This window comes from Leopardus geoffroyi, chromosome C2 (assembly GCF_018350155.1).
Source record: "Leopardus geoffroyi isolate Oge1 chromosome C2, O.geoffroyi_Oge1_pat1.0, whole genome shotgun sequence".
Taxonomy (NCBI): Eukaryota; Metazoa; Chordata; class Mammalia; order Carnivora; family Felidae; genus Leopardus; species Leopardus geoffroyi.
Window position 1 is genome coordinate 58,349,926 of NC_059333.1, and position 15,675 is coordinate 58,365,600.

Genomic DNA, 15,675 nt, shown 5'->3' on the forward strand with positions numbered 1-15,675 from the left:
GGGAAGAAAATACATACACACGTACACAGTGAAAAGAAATGATCTAGGGTGGCTCAATTGGTTGAACGTCAGACTCTTGATTTCAGCTCAGGTCATGATCCCAGGGTTGTGGGATGGAGCCCTGCCTTGGGCTCTGTGCTGAACATGGAGCCTGCTTAATATTCTCTCTCTCTCTCTCTCTCTCTCTCTCTCTCTCCCTCCCTCCCTCTCTGTCTCCCTCTGCCTCCTCCACCACTCATGCTCTCTCTCTCTCTTTCTCTCCAAAAAAAAAAAGAAAAGAAAAGAAAAGAAAAGAAAAGATCCACTTAATTGGAATTTTCGAACTTTTTGTTTGCTTTAATTAAATTGTTATTACAATATTATGTGTGCCCAGAGTGAAAAATAATTCCTGTTCATCCCATGCATCATATCGTTATGAAACATAGAGGCTACCCAAAGTATTTTCTGCCCCAGAAACTGGAAAACTAAAAGGGGAGTGCAGGAAAGTGCTTTATAATTTACACAAATATATTCGTGGTCTTTTTAATAGATTTCGTAATGAAATGAACTATTGCAATTCTTCATATCATCTGTCCTTTCCCACCTGAAAACTTCATTTATCCTCAAACATCTCTTTATCATTCTTACCATAATAGAGCCTTAGAAAATGTGAAATCTAAGAAAGGACTCTGAAACCCAACAAACAAAATTTTCTCAGCAGTGAAAACCCACATTCCTACTTATGCAAATAAGAATATCTTGTTTACTAGTTGCCATTTTTAATCCATAAGCTTAGAGAAAGAAATTCCCTACAGTGAGTTGCTCTATTTATAATCATTCACAAAAACACATTAGGATCCGACAAGTTAACATTGATTGCTCACTCCCAAACTATTTTTGAAACGTGTTTCTACTCGTTGGATTGGACCGTATTGTGACATCCAATATTAGATGATGCATTTGCCAAGATTCATGACAGGCATTGGTAATAGGATTTTTTTTCCTTCTAGTATGTTTATTTCAGTAGATTTATGAAATGTTCACAGGCAGATAAAGAATGGTAATGGATGGATTTCTGGTGAAATAAACCCACCAACACTGTTTCTAAGGCTCTTGCTATTTCCGAACACATTCTAATGGAATATTTGCTTATACATGCATTTTGTGTAGCTTATATATATTTGGATGTCACTAGAAGATTGTGAGTGCATTGCATTTTCACTAATTTATAAGTATACGTTTTCATATATTCTTTTGTTGTCATTTTATCCACTTGAGAATATTAGAATCTAATCCTAGTCCAGCTTCCAAGTTTCCAACAGTCTGGAACAGAAATGTGTATTTTACTTGAACCACTTATGAAATGGGGGTACCAAATCTGACTATCTAAATGCCCAAAATATATAAGGTTAATAACATCCTGAGACATTTGCATTTTGACATTCAAGTGATCAGGCCATGGAGCAGAAAAGTGAAGCTTGATTACTTTTTTTATTTCTGTTTTCCCTGCCGTCCATCGGGTCCAGTGGAGCCTAAAGCCACATGAAACTCAGTCAGTCTGTCTAAGTTAGACAAGCAGAAAAATGATATGCGTCTCCACGGGCCCCTATGCTTCCAATTTGCCTCATTACCAAAATCAACAAGCTCACCATTACCTCACACACGTGCATGGCCACACACACACCCACACACACCCACACCTGGGCCTCAGAGTACTTGTTAATGACTTCACATAGGGTCTTTATTTTGTTCTTTGACCAAACATTCCTGTTTCTTCAAAATTTATGTACTTTTCTTCGCAAATCTTGCAAGTGCATTGTTTTCTCTGTCCTTGGTCCTGGCTGGTTCTTTTCAGGCTTTTGGTAACTGTGCCGAATAATTTCAGAGCAACCCCTTCTACTTTCCATAGGCGGAGGGGATGGAGAAGCTGGAGTTGAGGGGTTGAGGGTCAATGGCAAGGACATAGCAATGCCAGAATCTACAACAGTGTTGGGCCCTGCTCCTATTTCAGGCTGCACAATATTCCCTGCAGTCTTGATGTTCCCTGTTGGCTATGATGCTGATTCTCTAAATTCGCCACTCTTGTCCTCAAATTCGAAAAACTTATGTCTCGGATCACTTCTCATTCAGTTTTCCTCTTCTGTAAAACACTGTCCTCCTCCCATTCTGTTACCTAGGTCCTGATTAGGTCAGCTACAAATTAAAGATTTGTTTCTCTGATTTTAAGTTCTATCTTCTGTTAAAATGCCAATTTCTGAGGGCATCATGGGTCTCTCCACAGATAGCACACAAGTCTGCCTTTCGAAACAGAGATCATGAATGTCATCTTTTTTCATGGTCAGGAAGAGCATGAGGGTCTCATCTATAGATGAAGTGGTCGTGACAAGAACAAACATGGTAATTAGTGCCAACATTTGCATCCTGGTATAAGGAGTGGTGCTGTCCCAGTGCATATTTACCCTGAAGAGGAAGATGGGGTAGACAACCAAGATCACTGACATCCCTGTATCCAAGCCCTGCATCTCTGAATATTTCTTGCCACCCATGCCATTGTTTCAGGACAAAATCAGGGACAGAAGAATTCAGAATGGCTTAAGGATGATTGGATAACTGAGACAAGTCTTAGTAAACGTGAATGTAAAAATGTACATGCAAAAATGATGCCCAAATTTCAGAGAAGTTCAACTTACATCAAAAACCGTACAAAAATAACAGAAATTATCTGTAGCTTTATCAAAAAAGTAGCAGTTTATCTTCAGGTAACTATGGACTTTGATATGGCACTAAGTAGATTTTCCTGCAAAGGGAAAAGGTGCCCAACATGTCATAATATTATTGACAACCTTAAACCGTCTGCAAAAATGAATGTCAAGAAAGTTTTTGCAACTAAGGAAAAATACTATGTTGTCAAAATTGATTCTGCTTTTACCGTAGAAGAAAAATATCCCTTTATGGTAGAAAGACATGCCAAGGCACATAGGTTCCTTGTTGAATGAGCTTTTCCCAATGCTAAATTTAAATAAATTGTGGAAGAATCCAATGTTATGTTCAAGGAAGAATATAAAAATTTATTTGAAAAACTCCAAAAACACAGCATCCCTGTGTTCATATTTTTGGCTGATAATGGTGATGTGCTTGAGAAGGTTATCCATCAAGCTGGTATTTATCATCCAAATGTCAAAGTAGTGTTTATTCATGGATTTTGATTAAAATGGAGTCTCAAAAGATTTAAAGGAGAATTAACTCATGTATTTAACACACATAATGGTGGCTTGAAGAACACAGAATATTTCAATCAATTAAAAGACAGTAGAAACATAATTCTGCCGAGAGACTCTCAAAGAAACTTAAGGATGGCAGATGGAGTAGCCAATGTGGAACACATTCTGAAGATTGGATATCTAAATGATAAAGTGGATGAGCTTTTAGAAAAGTATTATGTTAGTGAGAGATGAATCATTAGAGGTAGCCAACTCTATCTTACTGAGGATTCTATAAGTAAGTATTCTTCAGGAAGACCTGTTTCCTGTGGGAGCAATTGATACAACAATTGCTCATCTCTTTGTCTCGCTGAAAGACTCTTATGTATAATACATTCTCGCTCTTAAAGTTTTTTCTTTACGTTACCTAAGTGTTTTCAGACATGCTGAATCCATCAACTGGAAGCTCCTTTTTCTTCATCTCTCTCAACACACTCCCCACTATATTTTTTAAACAGATTAAAAACAAATCTTAAAGCCAAAATTAGAAAAATAACTTTTGCTTTTTTCTAAATGGATTCTTATGTTTAATTTTATCACACATTTTCTGAGGAGTCTTTTTACACTTGGAAAATTCCTGGAAGTCTAAAAAGGAAGCTTAATGAAATGGCAAATAATTTGCATAATTTTAAGTCCTACCGTTTTTGTAATTTGCATGGATCATGCCGATGGTATCACCATCTCCTGAAATTGTGCTATGCTTGGTTATTTTGCCTGAAGAAAATCAATATTGACCAGAAAAGATTGGCATTCTAGATTTGGTGAAAAAACTGTTGTTTTTTACAAATGGTCTGTATGTACTTGCTGATGATAAACATGAAATGGAAAAAAGAATCTTAATACCCACTTCCCTGAAAGGGTTACTACTTGTTCAACTATTTATATCTCAGCATAAATTAATTTATCACATCCTTTCTTACAAACAGACTTTGAAAGATAAAAAATAAAGTATCAACCTCTAAAAATAAGTAAAGGAGGCACCATATTGGGCAAAAAAAATCTTGTAAGCTTATCTGGAACAATTTGCCTTCTTCAAAATTTTACCTAAATCCAGTCCTGGTCCCAATTTCTTTTTAATTAGTTGTTGTTATTTGTTACTCAAATCCCTAACTTAATGGCTTAGCCTTTTAAAATGGGCTTTTAACAAAGGGCTCAGTCCATCATCACCTATTGACCTTGGTATTCTTTCTAGAACAGCAATAATAAAAATTAATCAAGATCACTTGTGCAGGGTCAGATCATTGTACTGAAGATAAGAATGTCTCCCTGACCTAGTCACACTCAAAATAGCTGCGTGCAAAACCCCCTTATTTCTGGGGTGACCCCCAGTGGAATTAGCTATGGCAGACTGCACTGTGAGCCATCCCCGGAGAGCATGTGGCCACACCTCTTTGAAGGGCCTGATAATATACCTTCAACTGCCATTGGCACCCAGGGAGGAACCAGGAAAGAGGAGGACTAAGGACTTTTTTTTTTTAATGTTTGCTTTGGTTTTGCTTATTTGCTTTGGTCTTGACACACAAGAAGACACTTAACTTGGAAAATCGTAGATGCTAATGTTTTAAATAAATGAGCATAGTGTTTTTCTACCAATTGCAACTATGTGCGACTATAGCTATTTTACTTTACACTACACTATAGGCCTGAAATGCATAGCCTGCCAACAAGTGGAACTTTGCTGCCAGAGATGGGGAACTAAGCAAAATGAGTCAATAGATCTACTTCAAAAGCCATAGGTACTTCCTGAGTTTGCTGCCATCGACTCAAGGGGAAGGTTTGCTTCTGAATCCATCAAGATGACTCACACAGCAGCTAGCGTGGCCTATGACCATAGCGGGCTGATAATTCACTATTGACACAGTTCAGTTTTCATAGCCAAACAAGAATGTCAACTTGTGCACAAATACAAATTATTTTGTTCCCTCATGCGTGTTCTACCAAGGTCTTCAAAGTCCTCTTGGCACCTTTTCTCAACAAAGGGCCACCATAACACATCCGGGCTTTCATTCTCTCCCACCCATTGGATGGACAAGAGAACAGTTACAACACACTCTCTGTGGCTAAAGGAACCTCTCCTAGTGTTTTCCTTCCATTCCTTCTTCCTGCTTCTAAGAGGCAATAATCAAAACCTTCCCTATTGGAGACATCTAGATCACAAGTTTTCCCTCAACTCCTGCTTTATTTTGGGACATTCTTATGTATGCTGCGGCGTAGTTCAATGATTTTACTTTACATATGCATTAATAATATTTTTTGTTTTATTATTTTATATAAATTACTAACTTCAAGTAAAGGTCAAGAAGGGACAATAAAATAACAACTCTTATGCAGCTTGACTCTTCCAATATATTCTTCCCCTAGCAGCTCCATGGATGCCCAGTGAAACAGACAGTTCATCCCCCTCAGGTGTAGGCTCAACAATTCGAGGTGAGTACTTGGGGGAGATTTAGGGTCAAGGAGTATAATGACCTGCTTTATTTGGGCAGAGGAGAAAAAGCAAGGACAGGTAAGAAACCAATCTCAGGTATTTAAAAGTGTACCTTGATGATGAAAACAGCAATAAATAGAACCAAAATTTTTCCCAGTCACGATCATTCAAAGAAGATAGAGACCAAGTCTTAGATTTTTTTTCCTCTATTTTATTTCACAATGAAATCTACAAAATAGCATTGCTCGGCTAGGCAAATTCATTAAAATTGTATTTTAAGTGTTAATTTTCCATTAGAAAATGAGATGATTTGTCAACAGAGATTTTTCTACTAAAATGTTGCAAAAGAAGTTTTATTGACTTTTTCAAACACATTCGAGTGGGAGAATTGGTATTTTGAGTGGCTGGACCCCTGATACCCTGGGAGAATAGGGCTAAGTCGAATTTTTCTATGGCTCCAACATAAGACATTTTCCCATAACCACTTAAATTTCTCATGGAGATTCTTTAGCAGATATTGTTTTGTTATATGTGCTATACAGCTTCTCTCTCTCTCTCTCTCTCTCTCTCTCTCTCTCTCTCTCTTTTTTTCCTCTAAACCAATAGAAGGTTTCACTCCTTTGGTAGCTGTTAGATCCTAAGATCCTAGCCTTGCTATAAATTGGTCCTAAGAAAACTTTATACATAGTACCATAGGAGCATTTAGGCCATTAAAATTGAGCCCTTCCAAGTAGCAAGTGAAATCCAATCATGATTCTACACCGCTTGATGGGGTTGAGGTGACTATTAGGATCAGTTCGGGTATGTCCTGTATATCTCTAGGTGATGTCTTCACCAGCACAACCAGAACATCTTCAGAAGTTCCCACAACTGCCAAATCTACTAACAGCAGTCACATCCATATCACTGGTGAGTCATTTACCTGTTTAAAAAATTGTGTGTCTTACTCACTCAACAAATAATTTGTCGAGTACCTACCATTTGCCAGACCTGGCGTCGGTTGTTGGATATACACTGTGAAAGAATTAGATCTTTCTCATTTTGTACGTAGAAGAGACCTGTGTAAACATTGGCCTTCTGAAGATTATAATCTATTATGGATGATATACAGCAAGTAATCATATAATTAATTTGTGACAAATGCTATGAAATAGTACAAGACGTTGTCAGAATATAACAGAAAGATCTGATTCTTACTGGGAACAAGAAAGGAGCCTCTGAGGATATATTGAAATTAAAATCTGAAAAATGAGGAAACCTAGCCAGGTGAAAAGTAGTGAGAGCATTTTATCCTGCGAAAATATATCTGAGACCAGAAAGATTGTTGGAACAAAGAGTATTTATATAATTAAACTAATAACATTTTGTCAATACTAAATATGATTTCTTGTTTTATCTCATAAGAGATCAAGGCCCTCCTAACCCAGGGGCATTATCAAGTCTTTCACTTCAGGAGGTGGTCACTTGACTGGTGAATGCTCCAGTTGGGTACTCAGCTTATTTTGCATCGAAGGTCATCCAGTCCTCAGATCATTGGAGTACCATCCTGCACACAACATGGCACCCCAACTGCAAACTCAAGGCCCAACAGTGTCTTTCAGATATTGGTGGCTTAAAACTGCCTGGTTCAGAGATGGGCAAGATTGGAGCCCTGCTTCTCCATTGAGACATCCCTGAAGTCAGTGGTCTCATTTTCTGTATTTGGGGAGAAACATTTTAAGCATTGATGTAAGACCTCTTTAAAACCTTTTGTTCTTGGGGTGCCTGCATGGCTCAGCTGGTTAAGTGTCCAACTCTTGATTTGGGCTCAGGTCATGATCTCACAGTTCATAGGATTGAGCCCCATGTTGGACTCTGCACTGACAGCATGGAGCCTGCTTGGGATTCTCGCCTCTCTCTGCCCCTCCTCTGCTCTCTCTCTCTCCTTCTCTGTAGCTCTTAAAAATAAATAAACAAACATTTAAAAAGTAAAAAAATAAATAAAACCTTTTGTTCTTTTATTTATCTGAAACTTTGGGAGTAAAATGTTGTGTCCCACCATGTTACCAGTGTAGAGCCTAGTAAATTTTGACTTGACTAAAGTAGAACTTGGTGTAGTCTTGGGTTAGCCATCTGTATGATTGTTTCCCTTATGATTGTGATAGTCTAGTCTTTACCAGTTCCACTACTTCCATGAACTATTGTGAACTAGTCACCTGCACAGACAACATAGCAAATGGGTATGCATTATAGGATTACATGGGCTTCCAGAGTGCCCTCAGCATGTGCTTGGACAAGGCTGAGGTAGGGTGAGCCTCAGGAACATCCTAAGTCTCTAGGTGTGTGCCATAAACATGACAATGTCATATGGCTGCAGTCTAAGCTATGTAATACATAGAAAAGATTTGGTAACTAATATTTTGAACCCAGTTTTGCCTATACATTTTGAGACTTTGCTTTATAAAAAGCAGTATAATAAATCTGAGACAATAAAAGAAATTAAAAACCTGGTCTCTACCTACAAACAGTTGACAATCTAGTTGAAGCAATAAAAAAATTAATCCAGATAATTCTGACATAAACTGGACATTTTGCCCAAATGATCTACATAATCTGAAGAGTTATCAATAATGTATAAGGAATTTCACTGGAGTGTTACTAGAAATAACAAAAGCCTGGGAAAAATTTAACCCTTGAATGTTAAGAAACTAATTAAATAAACCATGATAAGTCTATACACTGGGGAACTATCCACTCATTTAATCAAATAAGATAAAGCTCTATATATCTCCATGGAAAACATTCCAAGAGCATTTTTTTAAGAGAAAGAAGCCAGTGACAGAACAACTTGTATAGCATGCCCTCATTTGTAAGAAAAGAAATACATATTCATTATATATATAATAAATATAAATATATATAATATATAATATATATGTAAATGTATATAATTATATATAAATATATATGTATATAATATATAAAATATGTATATAATATATGTATATATATGCTTAGATATGCATAAAAAATTTCCAGTAGGATACATAATTAGCTATTAAAATGTTTTGCCTCTAATGTGGGTTACCAGCATCTAAAGCCATAAGGACACTTCCTTTTTCATTATAGTTTTATATTTCTATACTGTTTGAATTTTTAACATGATTTTAAAATGCTTTTCAAAAAGGAAAATATTAAGTAACTATGTAATTATAGACATCCCCTTTTATTGTCTGCAGTAAAATCAGACGGTCTTATTTCCTAAGAGAGTTAATTTTCTTAATTCTTCCTTCATGTTAGAAAAAAAGTAAAACAGTCTGGAATATGATATTTACATTGCCTCTGGTCTAAAATCAACAATATTTGAAAGTCTTTGATTCACACAGCTTGACTTAGTGTTCAAATGCTAGAAATGTAATGAATAAATTGAGTGTGGCTATAATCAGAGGAGTAAGAAAAATCAGTCTACATTACACACCAGTATAATTTCTACCAGTCCTTTACTTTTTTTTTTAATGTTTATTTTTGAGAGAGAGAGAGAGAGAGCAGGGGAGGGGCAGAGAGAGAGGGAGACACAGAATCAGGCTCCAGGCTCTGTGCTGTCAACACAGAGCCCAACGCGGGGCTTGAACTCAGAGACTGCGAGATCATGACCTGAGTTGGCTTAACAACTGAGCCACCCAGCAGCCCCTCCAGCCCTTTACTTTTTGACTTCCACCCTTTGCAGACCACAGAAAGAGCAAAACTATCTGGCTTTTGCTTTACTCCTTTGGTCACTTCTCCCCTTTCTATTGCCTAAACGTAGAGAAGGAGGAAGAAGGAAAAAGAGGGACAGTGGTAGAAAGGATTAAAAACTCTCTATTCTGGATATCATGCCTCAAGTGACATCTAAATAAAAGTCTTAGATGATGGTCTTTTGAGCATACAATTCTATAGGTATTACCCAGGCCTTCTCGATTTGGGACTTTCAAGGCATTGGAATGTTACAGTTATAATGCCTTTTACTCTTTCTTCCTCCTCCTAATACACTCAATAAATTCCATAAAGCATTTAATGACTCCTTAAAGAATAGGAGAAGCCAAAGGTAGGGCATTATTTCACATATAAAATTCCCTTTACTGGAGTAAATTTGGGATACAAATCTACAGCTTATCACTTTTACTTCTTCCTTCTTTCTTTTTTTGTTTTTTTTTTTTAATGTTTTATTTTATTCTTGAGACAGAGAGAGACAGAGCATGAGTGGGGGAGGGGCAGAGAGAGAGAGAGAGAGAGAGAGAGAGGGAGACACAGAATCCAAAGCAGGCTCTAGGCTCCGAGCTCTCAGCACAGAGCCCGACGCGGGGCTCGAACTCACAGATGGTGAGATCGTGACCTGGGCCGAAGTCGGAAGCTCAACCGACTGAGCCACCCAGGCGCCCCGCTTCTTCCTTCTTTCAAATAACATTTAATTGCCATCATGTGCCAGGAATTGTTCAGGGCCTCAGGAAAATGAAAGGGGAAAAAAAAAAAGATGGATTCTGGAACATTCTAACATTCTAAGAAAAACATTCACATAAACAGTAACTTCAGAAACTCAAAAACAGAAGTGAGAACAAGGCATAGATATGATCCCAGAGCATGACTGTAGTCAGTAGTGGACCTTGCAGAAAACATGTTTCAGGTAGGAGAGAGAGTTCAATTAGTCATGCTTTCTAGTTGCCAAAGTTTGACATGAAAGCTCGTCTCTCTGCCCTTTGCAGGTATCGTGGTTAATAAACCTAAAGACGGAATGTCCTGGCCAGTGATCGTAGCAGCCTTGCTCTCTTTCTGCATGGCATTGTTTGGTCTTGGAGTGAGAAAATGGTGTCAATACCAGAAAGAAATGTGAGTATCATACTGAATCTGCAGGAACAGAGATAGTTTCTGAGTACAAAACATTCACGCAGCACTTGAAGTATCACTCCTGTCCAGAGTCCCCCTCCTATGTAACTGAGGAAATGAGGCTTGGGGAAGCTCAGAGAAGCTTCCCAGTTTGCTGAGCACCACACACAGCTGGGACTAGTTGCAGAACTTGTGACTTGGGGTCCCCCTCTGTTCAGTCCATGACACTCGTCAGATGGGACAAGTCAGTGGGCATGAAATGAGAACTGAGCCTTGCCTCACCTCAAAAACTAAAACTGATTTTTCTTTTAATCTTCATTATTTTTTTCATTTTCATGCATCTCTGAACTGCCTGGGCCCAGCTGGGCCTAGATGCTCAAGTGTGAAATTGAGTGAGAAAGGTAATTTTAAGAAACTCCATCTGCTTTTCGGCAGAATGGGCTTTTACCGCCCTTTTCCCTTTTCCCCAAGGAGAAAAGAAAGTAAATGGTGGGTTGCCCCTCTTTTGTCTTATGGAAATATTTTCCAAAATTCTTTTCCCTTCACTCAGCAATCTGCAATGACATGTAAGATTAAGCCTCACTTTTCTGACTTGGCTATTTGGGATCCAGATTAGACCATGATTGGAGGAGACCCTCCAACATAGAGAGCGTCTCTTCCACATCTCTTACGGCTACTATCTAAGATGCCAGTGCCCACTGTGCAGGACCTTCTACTGAAAGTATCCTTGAGCACTCTATAATCATGTGCAGGGAGTGTTTGGTGGTGAGAAAAATAAAACAAAATTAAAAAAAAAAAAAAACACTAAACCAGTAGTCAGAAATCCTAGACTCTTATCCAAGGACTACACTTTGGCTACTGTATGCCTTGAGAGGTTCTTAATTTCCCTGAAAAAACACAGATGCAGATTTCTTAGAATTTTTTCCACCTTTTGATATATATTGTCTATGCGAAAGCATCAGAAAGCCAGGTAATAGGCATTAGATATTTTTATTAAAGTGAGAAAACGGGAATCTGAGATTTTGAATTGATTTTTTGATTATTCTGTATTCAGATGTTTGTGTTATATAGAGATGAGAGTCTCTCTTTCTCCCTCCCCCTCTCCCTCTAAATTTTTGGAGAGATTAAGGTGCTATGGATTTACTGAGAAGAGTTGGAGGTGTTTGAGTCAGAGACATAAATGTTCTCACAGTTGTATTTCTGTGTCCTGATGTCAAGAGAGCTGGAGCATTTGTGCTGCTCACATGGAGGCCTGATACACTTCAAAGAGATGAGTTGTGCTAACATGAAACATTATATAAAGATGCCTTTAAGAATGTTCACAGATTCAGATGTAAGGGATTCTGGCATTAACCATCCAGTTCCAACCAACTCAAGGATTCAGAAGAGCTTTTCTTCCCACCTCAAACCTATCCCCACAGTATACAGCGAATGTGTGGGTGAGGGCTGGGGGTAAGGTTGGCAAAGGGATTATTTGAACAGCTTCAGTCTTTGGTCCCAGAAGTTAAAAATTGTGTCTCCGGAGGAGTGTTTTAACCCACATAAGAGAAACACCTCTTCTATTAAGAGGCAGTTGCCATGGAGAGTGTAGGTTCTGGTTCAAAGCCTTAAATTGCTGGTCTGGTTCTCTTTAGCAAGTTGCTGAAGACCTCTGAGCCTCAGTATTATCTGTAGAATGGTGAAAACAATATCCAATCCCTAGATATGAATTAAATAATGTCATGATAAAAATGCTTTGCCAACTCTAAAATACCATATAGATATTAATTAGTGATGCTAAAATAATGCAGATAACAAGCAGAAGGTTATGCAAGGAAAAATTCTGAGAGGACCGGTGGGCATGTCTCTTGCTCTGTTTCCTACTTCCCTACTTCCTTGAATCACCACCTCACATTCTCAGCAATGAAAGAGCAATGTTTTGTTCCTAGCATGGAAAGACCCCCGCCTTTCAAGCCACCTCCACCCCCCATCAAGTACACTTGCATTCAAGAGTCCATTGGAAGTGATCTGCCTTGTCACGAGATGGAGACACTCTAGTCCCTTGAGATTTTGCCATAGAGAACTCGGCTAGAATCCTGCAAGAAGGTGGACATTGTGCTTTATGAATATAGTTGCCCTCGAGCCAAGCCTGTACTGCAGCTGAAGTGGATGTCAGAAGTGAATGACCTGTTTTCCCAGCAACCCACCCTCTTTCATCTGCACATGCCTGAAATTGAGCTAGAGTGAGAGGTTATGTCACACCCATACCCAATGCAATCTGCAGAGATTTTCTTGTTTATGTAAGAAGTGCAAATCAGACTGCTGTTGTTAAAAAGTACTTGCAGTGTCTTTATTTTTCATTTTCGTTCTCTGACTGAGGTGACGACAATGGTTTCAAGCATATGTCCATGCCAGACCCTCTTCTTTTTGGATATCTGCCACCATGCTGAGCTATTTACCAAAAGTGTGATAATCTCTGAGGTTTGTTGCATTTCCTAAGAAAATTGCAAAAAGAAGAAAATGTGCAAGTTCTAGCAAGAGTTCCAAATAAGTGCAAGTTGTCTTTGTACTGAAAATAGTTTGCTTGTGGAGGAAAACAGAATACCTTGCACAAGAACACCAGTCCCAACCCCACTTCCTCCCACCATGTTCCACCCAGCCTTCTGCCCCATGGGATGAGGAAGGATCCAAGGGAAATTTAGCTAATGACCAAGTAGCCTAGTAGACACAGGTAGCACTTCACTTGCCTCTAAAATGATCTGCACTAAGAATGGTCTCATCCTTAGCTTTATCTGTATATGTGTGTGTGTGTGTGTGTGTGTATGTGTGTGTGTGTGCATCTATCAGACTATTACAAACTGTTGTGTGAGTAAACAGGTAGCCTAACCCCAAACCAAATCCTGTAATTCCTGTTCTCTTTTTCATCTGGGGACTCTCCCGTTCATCCAATCTATACGTTTTGATCTGTCTTGAAATAAATACACGTTCAAATCAGACTAGCATTGATGAATTAATCCTGCTTCTCCCGTGTTTTACAAAATAGTTCAAACAGAATGCAAAGGTGATGGAAAAGAAGCCTAGTTAGCCAAACTTGTTCTGTAGTCAGCAATAGTTCCTGAGTGAATAAACTGCTGATGCCCTTTGTCCCTCTCAGCCACCCCCGAACCTCTGCCCTAGGAAGCAAGAACAGATGTTGCTGTCAGATATGATAGGGAAACGCTGCATGGATTTTAATCTCAAAAGGAACATTTAGTTCCTTTGTGCTTTTCCCTGACTACGTGTGAGAATAACTCGGAGAGTGTGTTGATGCTTTTTGAACATCATGGCTGTCCTACACCGGAACAATTCAGTCAGAATCCCTGTGGAATGAAGTCCTGGCATCAGGACTTCTGGGTGATTCAAGTGTTCAGCCGGAGTTGAGAACTACTGAACCAGCGGAAGTCCTTTCTCATTAATCAGAATCTTGGTGGGGCGCCTGGGTGGCTCAGTTGGTTGGGCGTCTGACTTCGGCTCAGGTCATGATCTCGCAGTTTGTGAGTTCGAGCCCTGCGTGAAGCTCTGTGATGACAGCTCAGAGCCCGGAGCCTGCTTCAGATTCTGTGTCTCCCTCTCTCTCTGCCCCTTCCCCACTCGTGCTCTGTCTCTCTCAAAGATAAATAAACATTAAAAAATTAAAAACAAAATCAGAACCTTGGTTAAGTGCTTATTTCTTGTGGTGACCAGCCTCCAGTGTGTCCTGTGTGATCCTTGCCTCTTATATAATCCCCTGTGATAGTGACCGCAACTGACTTCTGTAGCTGACCAGGGCTAGGGTAAGGCAAGCAAGACACCTAGGGTGTAAACTGTAAAGAGGTGTTCAAATCCGGGGCCACACTCTTCCACGGGCTTGTAAATGAGTACCAGTCCCAGGCCTAGTATAACCAATAAGAAGTCACCAGAGTGTGATTTCCAAGGCTAGGTCATAAAATACGTTGCGGTTTCTACCTTGATCTCTCTTTGCCCACTGTGTCTGGAAGAAGCCAGTTGTCGTGACGTGAGGACACTCAGGCAGCCCTGTTGAGAGGGCCACCCATCAAGGAACTGAGGCCTCCTGCTAACAGAAAGTATCAACTAGTGAGCCATCCTGGAAGCACCTCCTCCAGCCCCCACGTAAGTCTTCAGTTAACTGCAACCTCAGTTGATCCTTTGACTGGGACCTCGTGAGAGCCAGAACCGCCCGGCTAACCTCTTCTGAATTCCTGACCCGCAGACACGGTGTGAGATAACAAATGCTGGTTCTTTAACACCACTCACTTTGGGTGTGATACGCTAGGCAGTAATAGATGATGAATACAGCCCAGTGAATGGGAAAATAAACTAATGTTTGCCTGCCTTAATTGCCCTCAATTCCTCATTAATTCTCAAGAAATAAATAAGACTAACTTCATATATGTATGACTGTTGCGCCATATGTAGTCATTTTTATTTAATACAAATTAGTCATCGGTAATTTATGTTCAGGCAGTTGTGGCTTTATTTTACTGTCTCATTAAAAGGCATGAAAACAAGCAGAGGGGTTAGGGTGGAAGGGGCAGAGTTGGAGGATGTTTAGATTGTTTCAGTGAAGGGATTGGACACTTACAGTACAACACAAATCCATGTCATTCTTCAGTCTGTCCTATGACAGATGTCTCACAGTGTTTTTAGATCAGCTCCTCTTGGAAGTGCCCCTCTTTTGTCTTAGAAATAAGTTCTGGTCGGCATTTGCAAATTCGTCTCCAGCATGAATACAGTGAGTATCTGCTTACCCCCGAGAGGGACACGCATGCATTCGGTAGGTCAGAGAAATTCTTGACAAATCTGCAAAATAAAGATACTCGAGATGCTTTCCAGGCAGGGCTGGGATCTTGATCTCCCTCATTTGACTAAAATGACATGACCATCTCACCTGCACCTTAAAATTGTGTTTAAGTTCATAGAACCTGTCTTCAGCCAGCAACCCCTCCCTCCAGAGGTGGAATTACTTCTTTCCCACATAAGAAACAGCGACACTAGGGGCACCTGGGTGGCTCAGTCGGTTAAGCGGCCGACTTCGGCTCAGGTCATGATCTCGCAGTCTGTGGGTTCGAGCCCCGCGTCGGGCTCTGTGCTGACAGCTCAGAGCCTGGAGCCTGTTTCAGATTCTGTGTTTCCCTCTCTCTCTGACCCTCC

At 39.6% G+C, this 15,675-nt stretch overlaps 1 protein-coding gene and 1 pseudogene across 8 annotated transcripts in view; both read left to right on the forward strand.

The window, feature by feature from the left end:
* Window positions 1-12,823, forward strand: part of CD96 (CD96 molecule) — a 95,925-nt gene extending 83,102 nt beyond the window's left edge. For 4 of the 8 annotated variants that reach the window (XM_045501945.1, XM_045501946.1, XM_045501944.1 and 1 more), the window contains 4 exons: window positions 5,601-5,666; window positions 6,490-6,576; window positions 10,386-10,509; window positions 12,435-12,823. In XM_045501945.1, the coding sequence (XP_045357901.1) occupies window positions 5,601-5,666; window positions 6,490-6,576; window positions 10,386-10,509; window positions 12,435-12,543 (386 nt within the window). In that variant the 3' untranslated portion in view covers window positions 12,544-12,823. The remainder of the gene's footprint in view (window positions 1-5,600; window positions 5,667-6,489; window positions 6,577-10,385; window positions 10,510-12,434) is intronic. The other 4 variants (XM_045501947.1, XM_045501948.1, XM_045501949.1 and 1 more) reach the window with 4 other exon arrangements.
* LOC123610851 lies at window positions 218-5,590 on the forward strand (annotated as a pseudogene).
* Window positions 12,824-15,675: the final 2,852 nt, after the last annotated feature.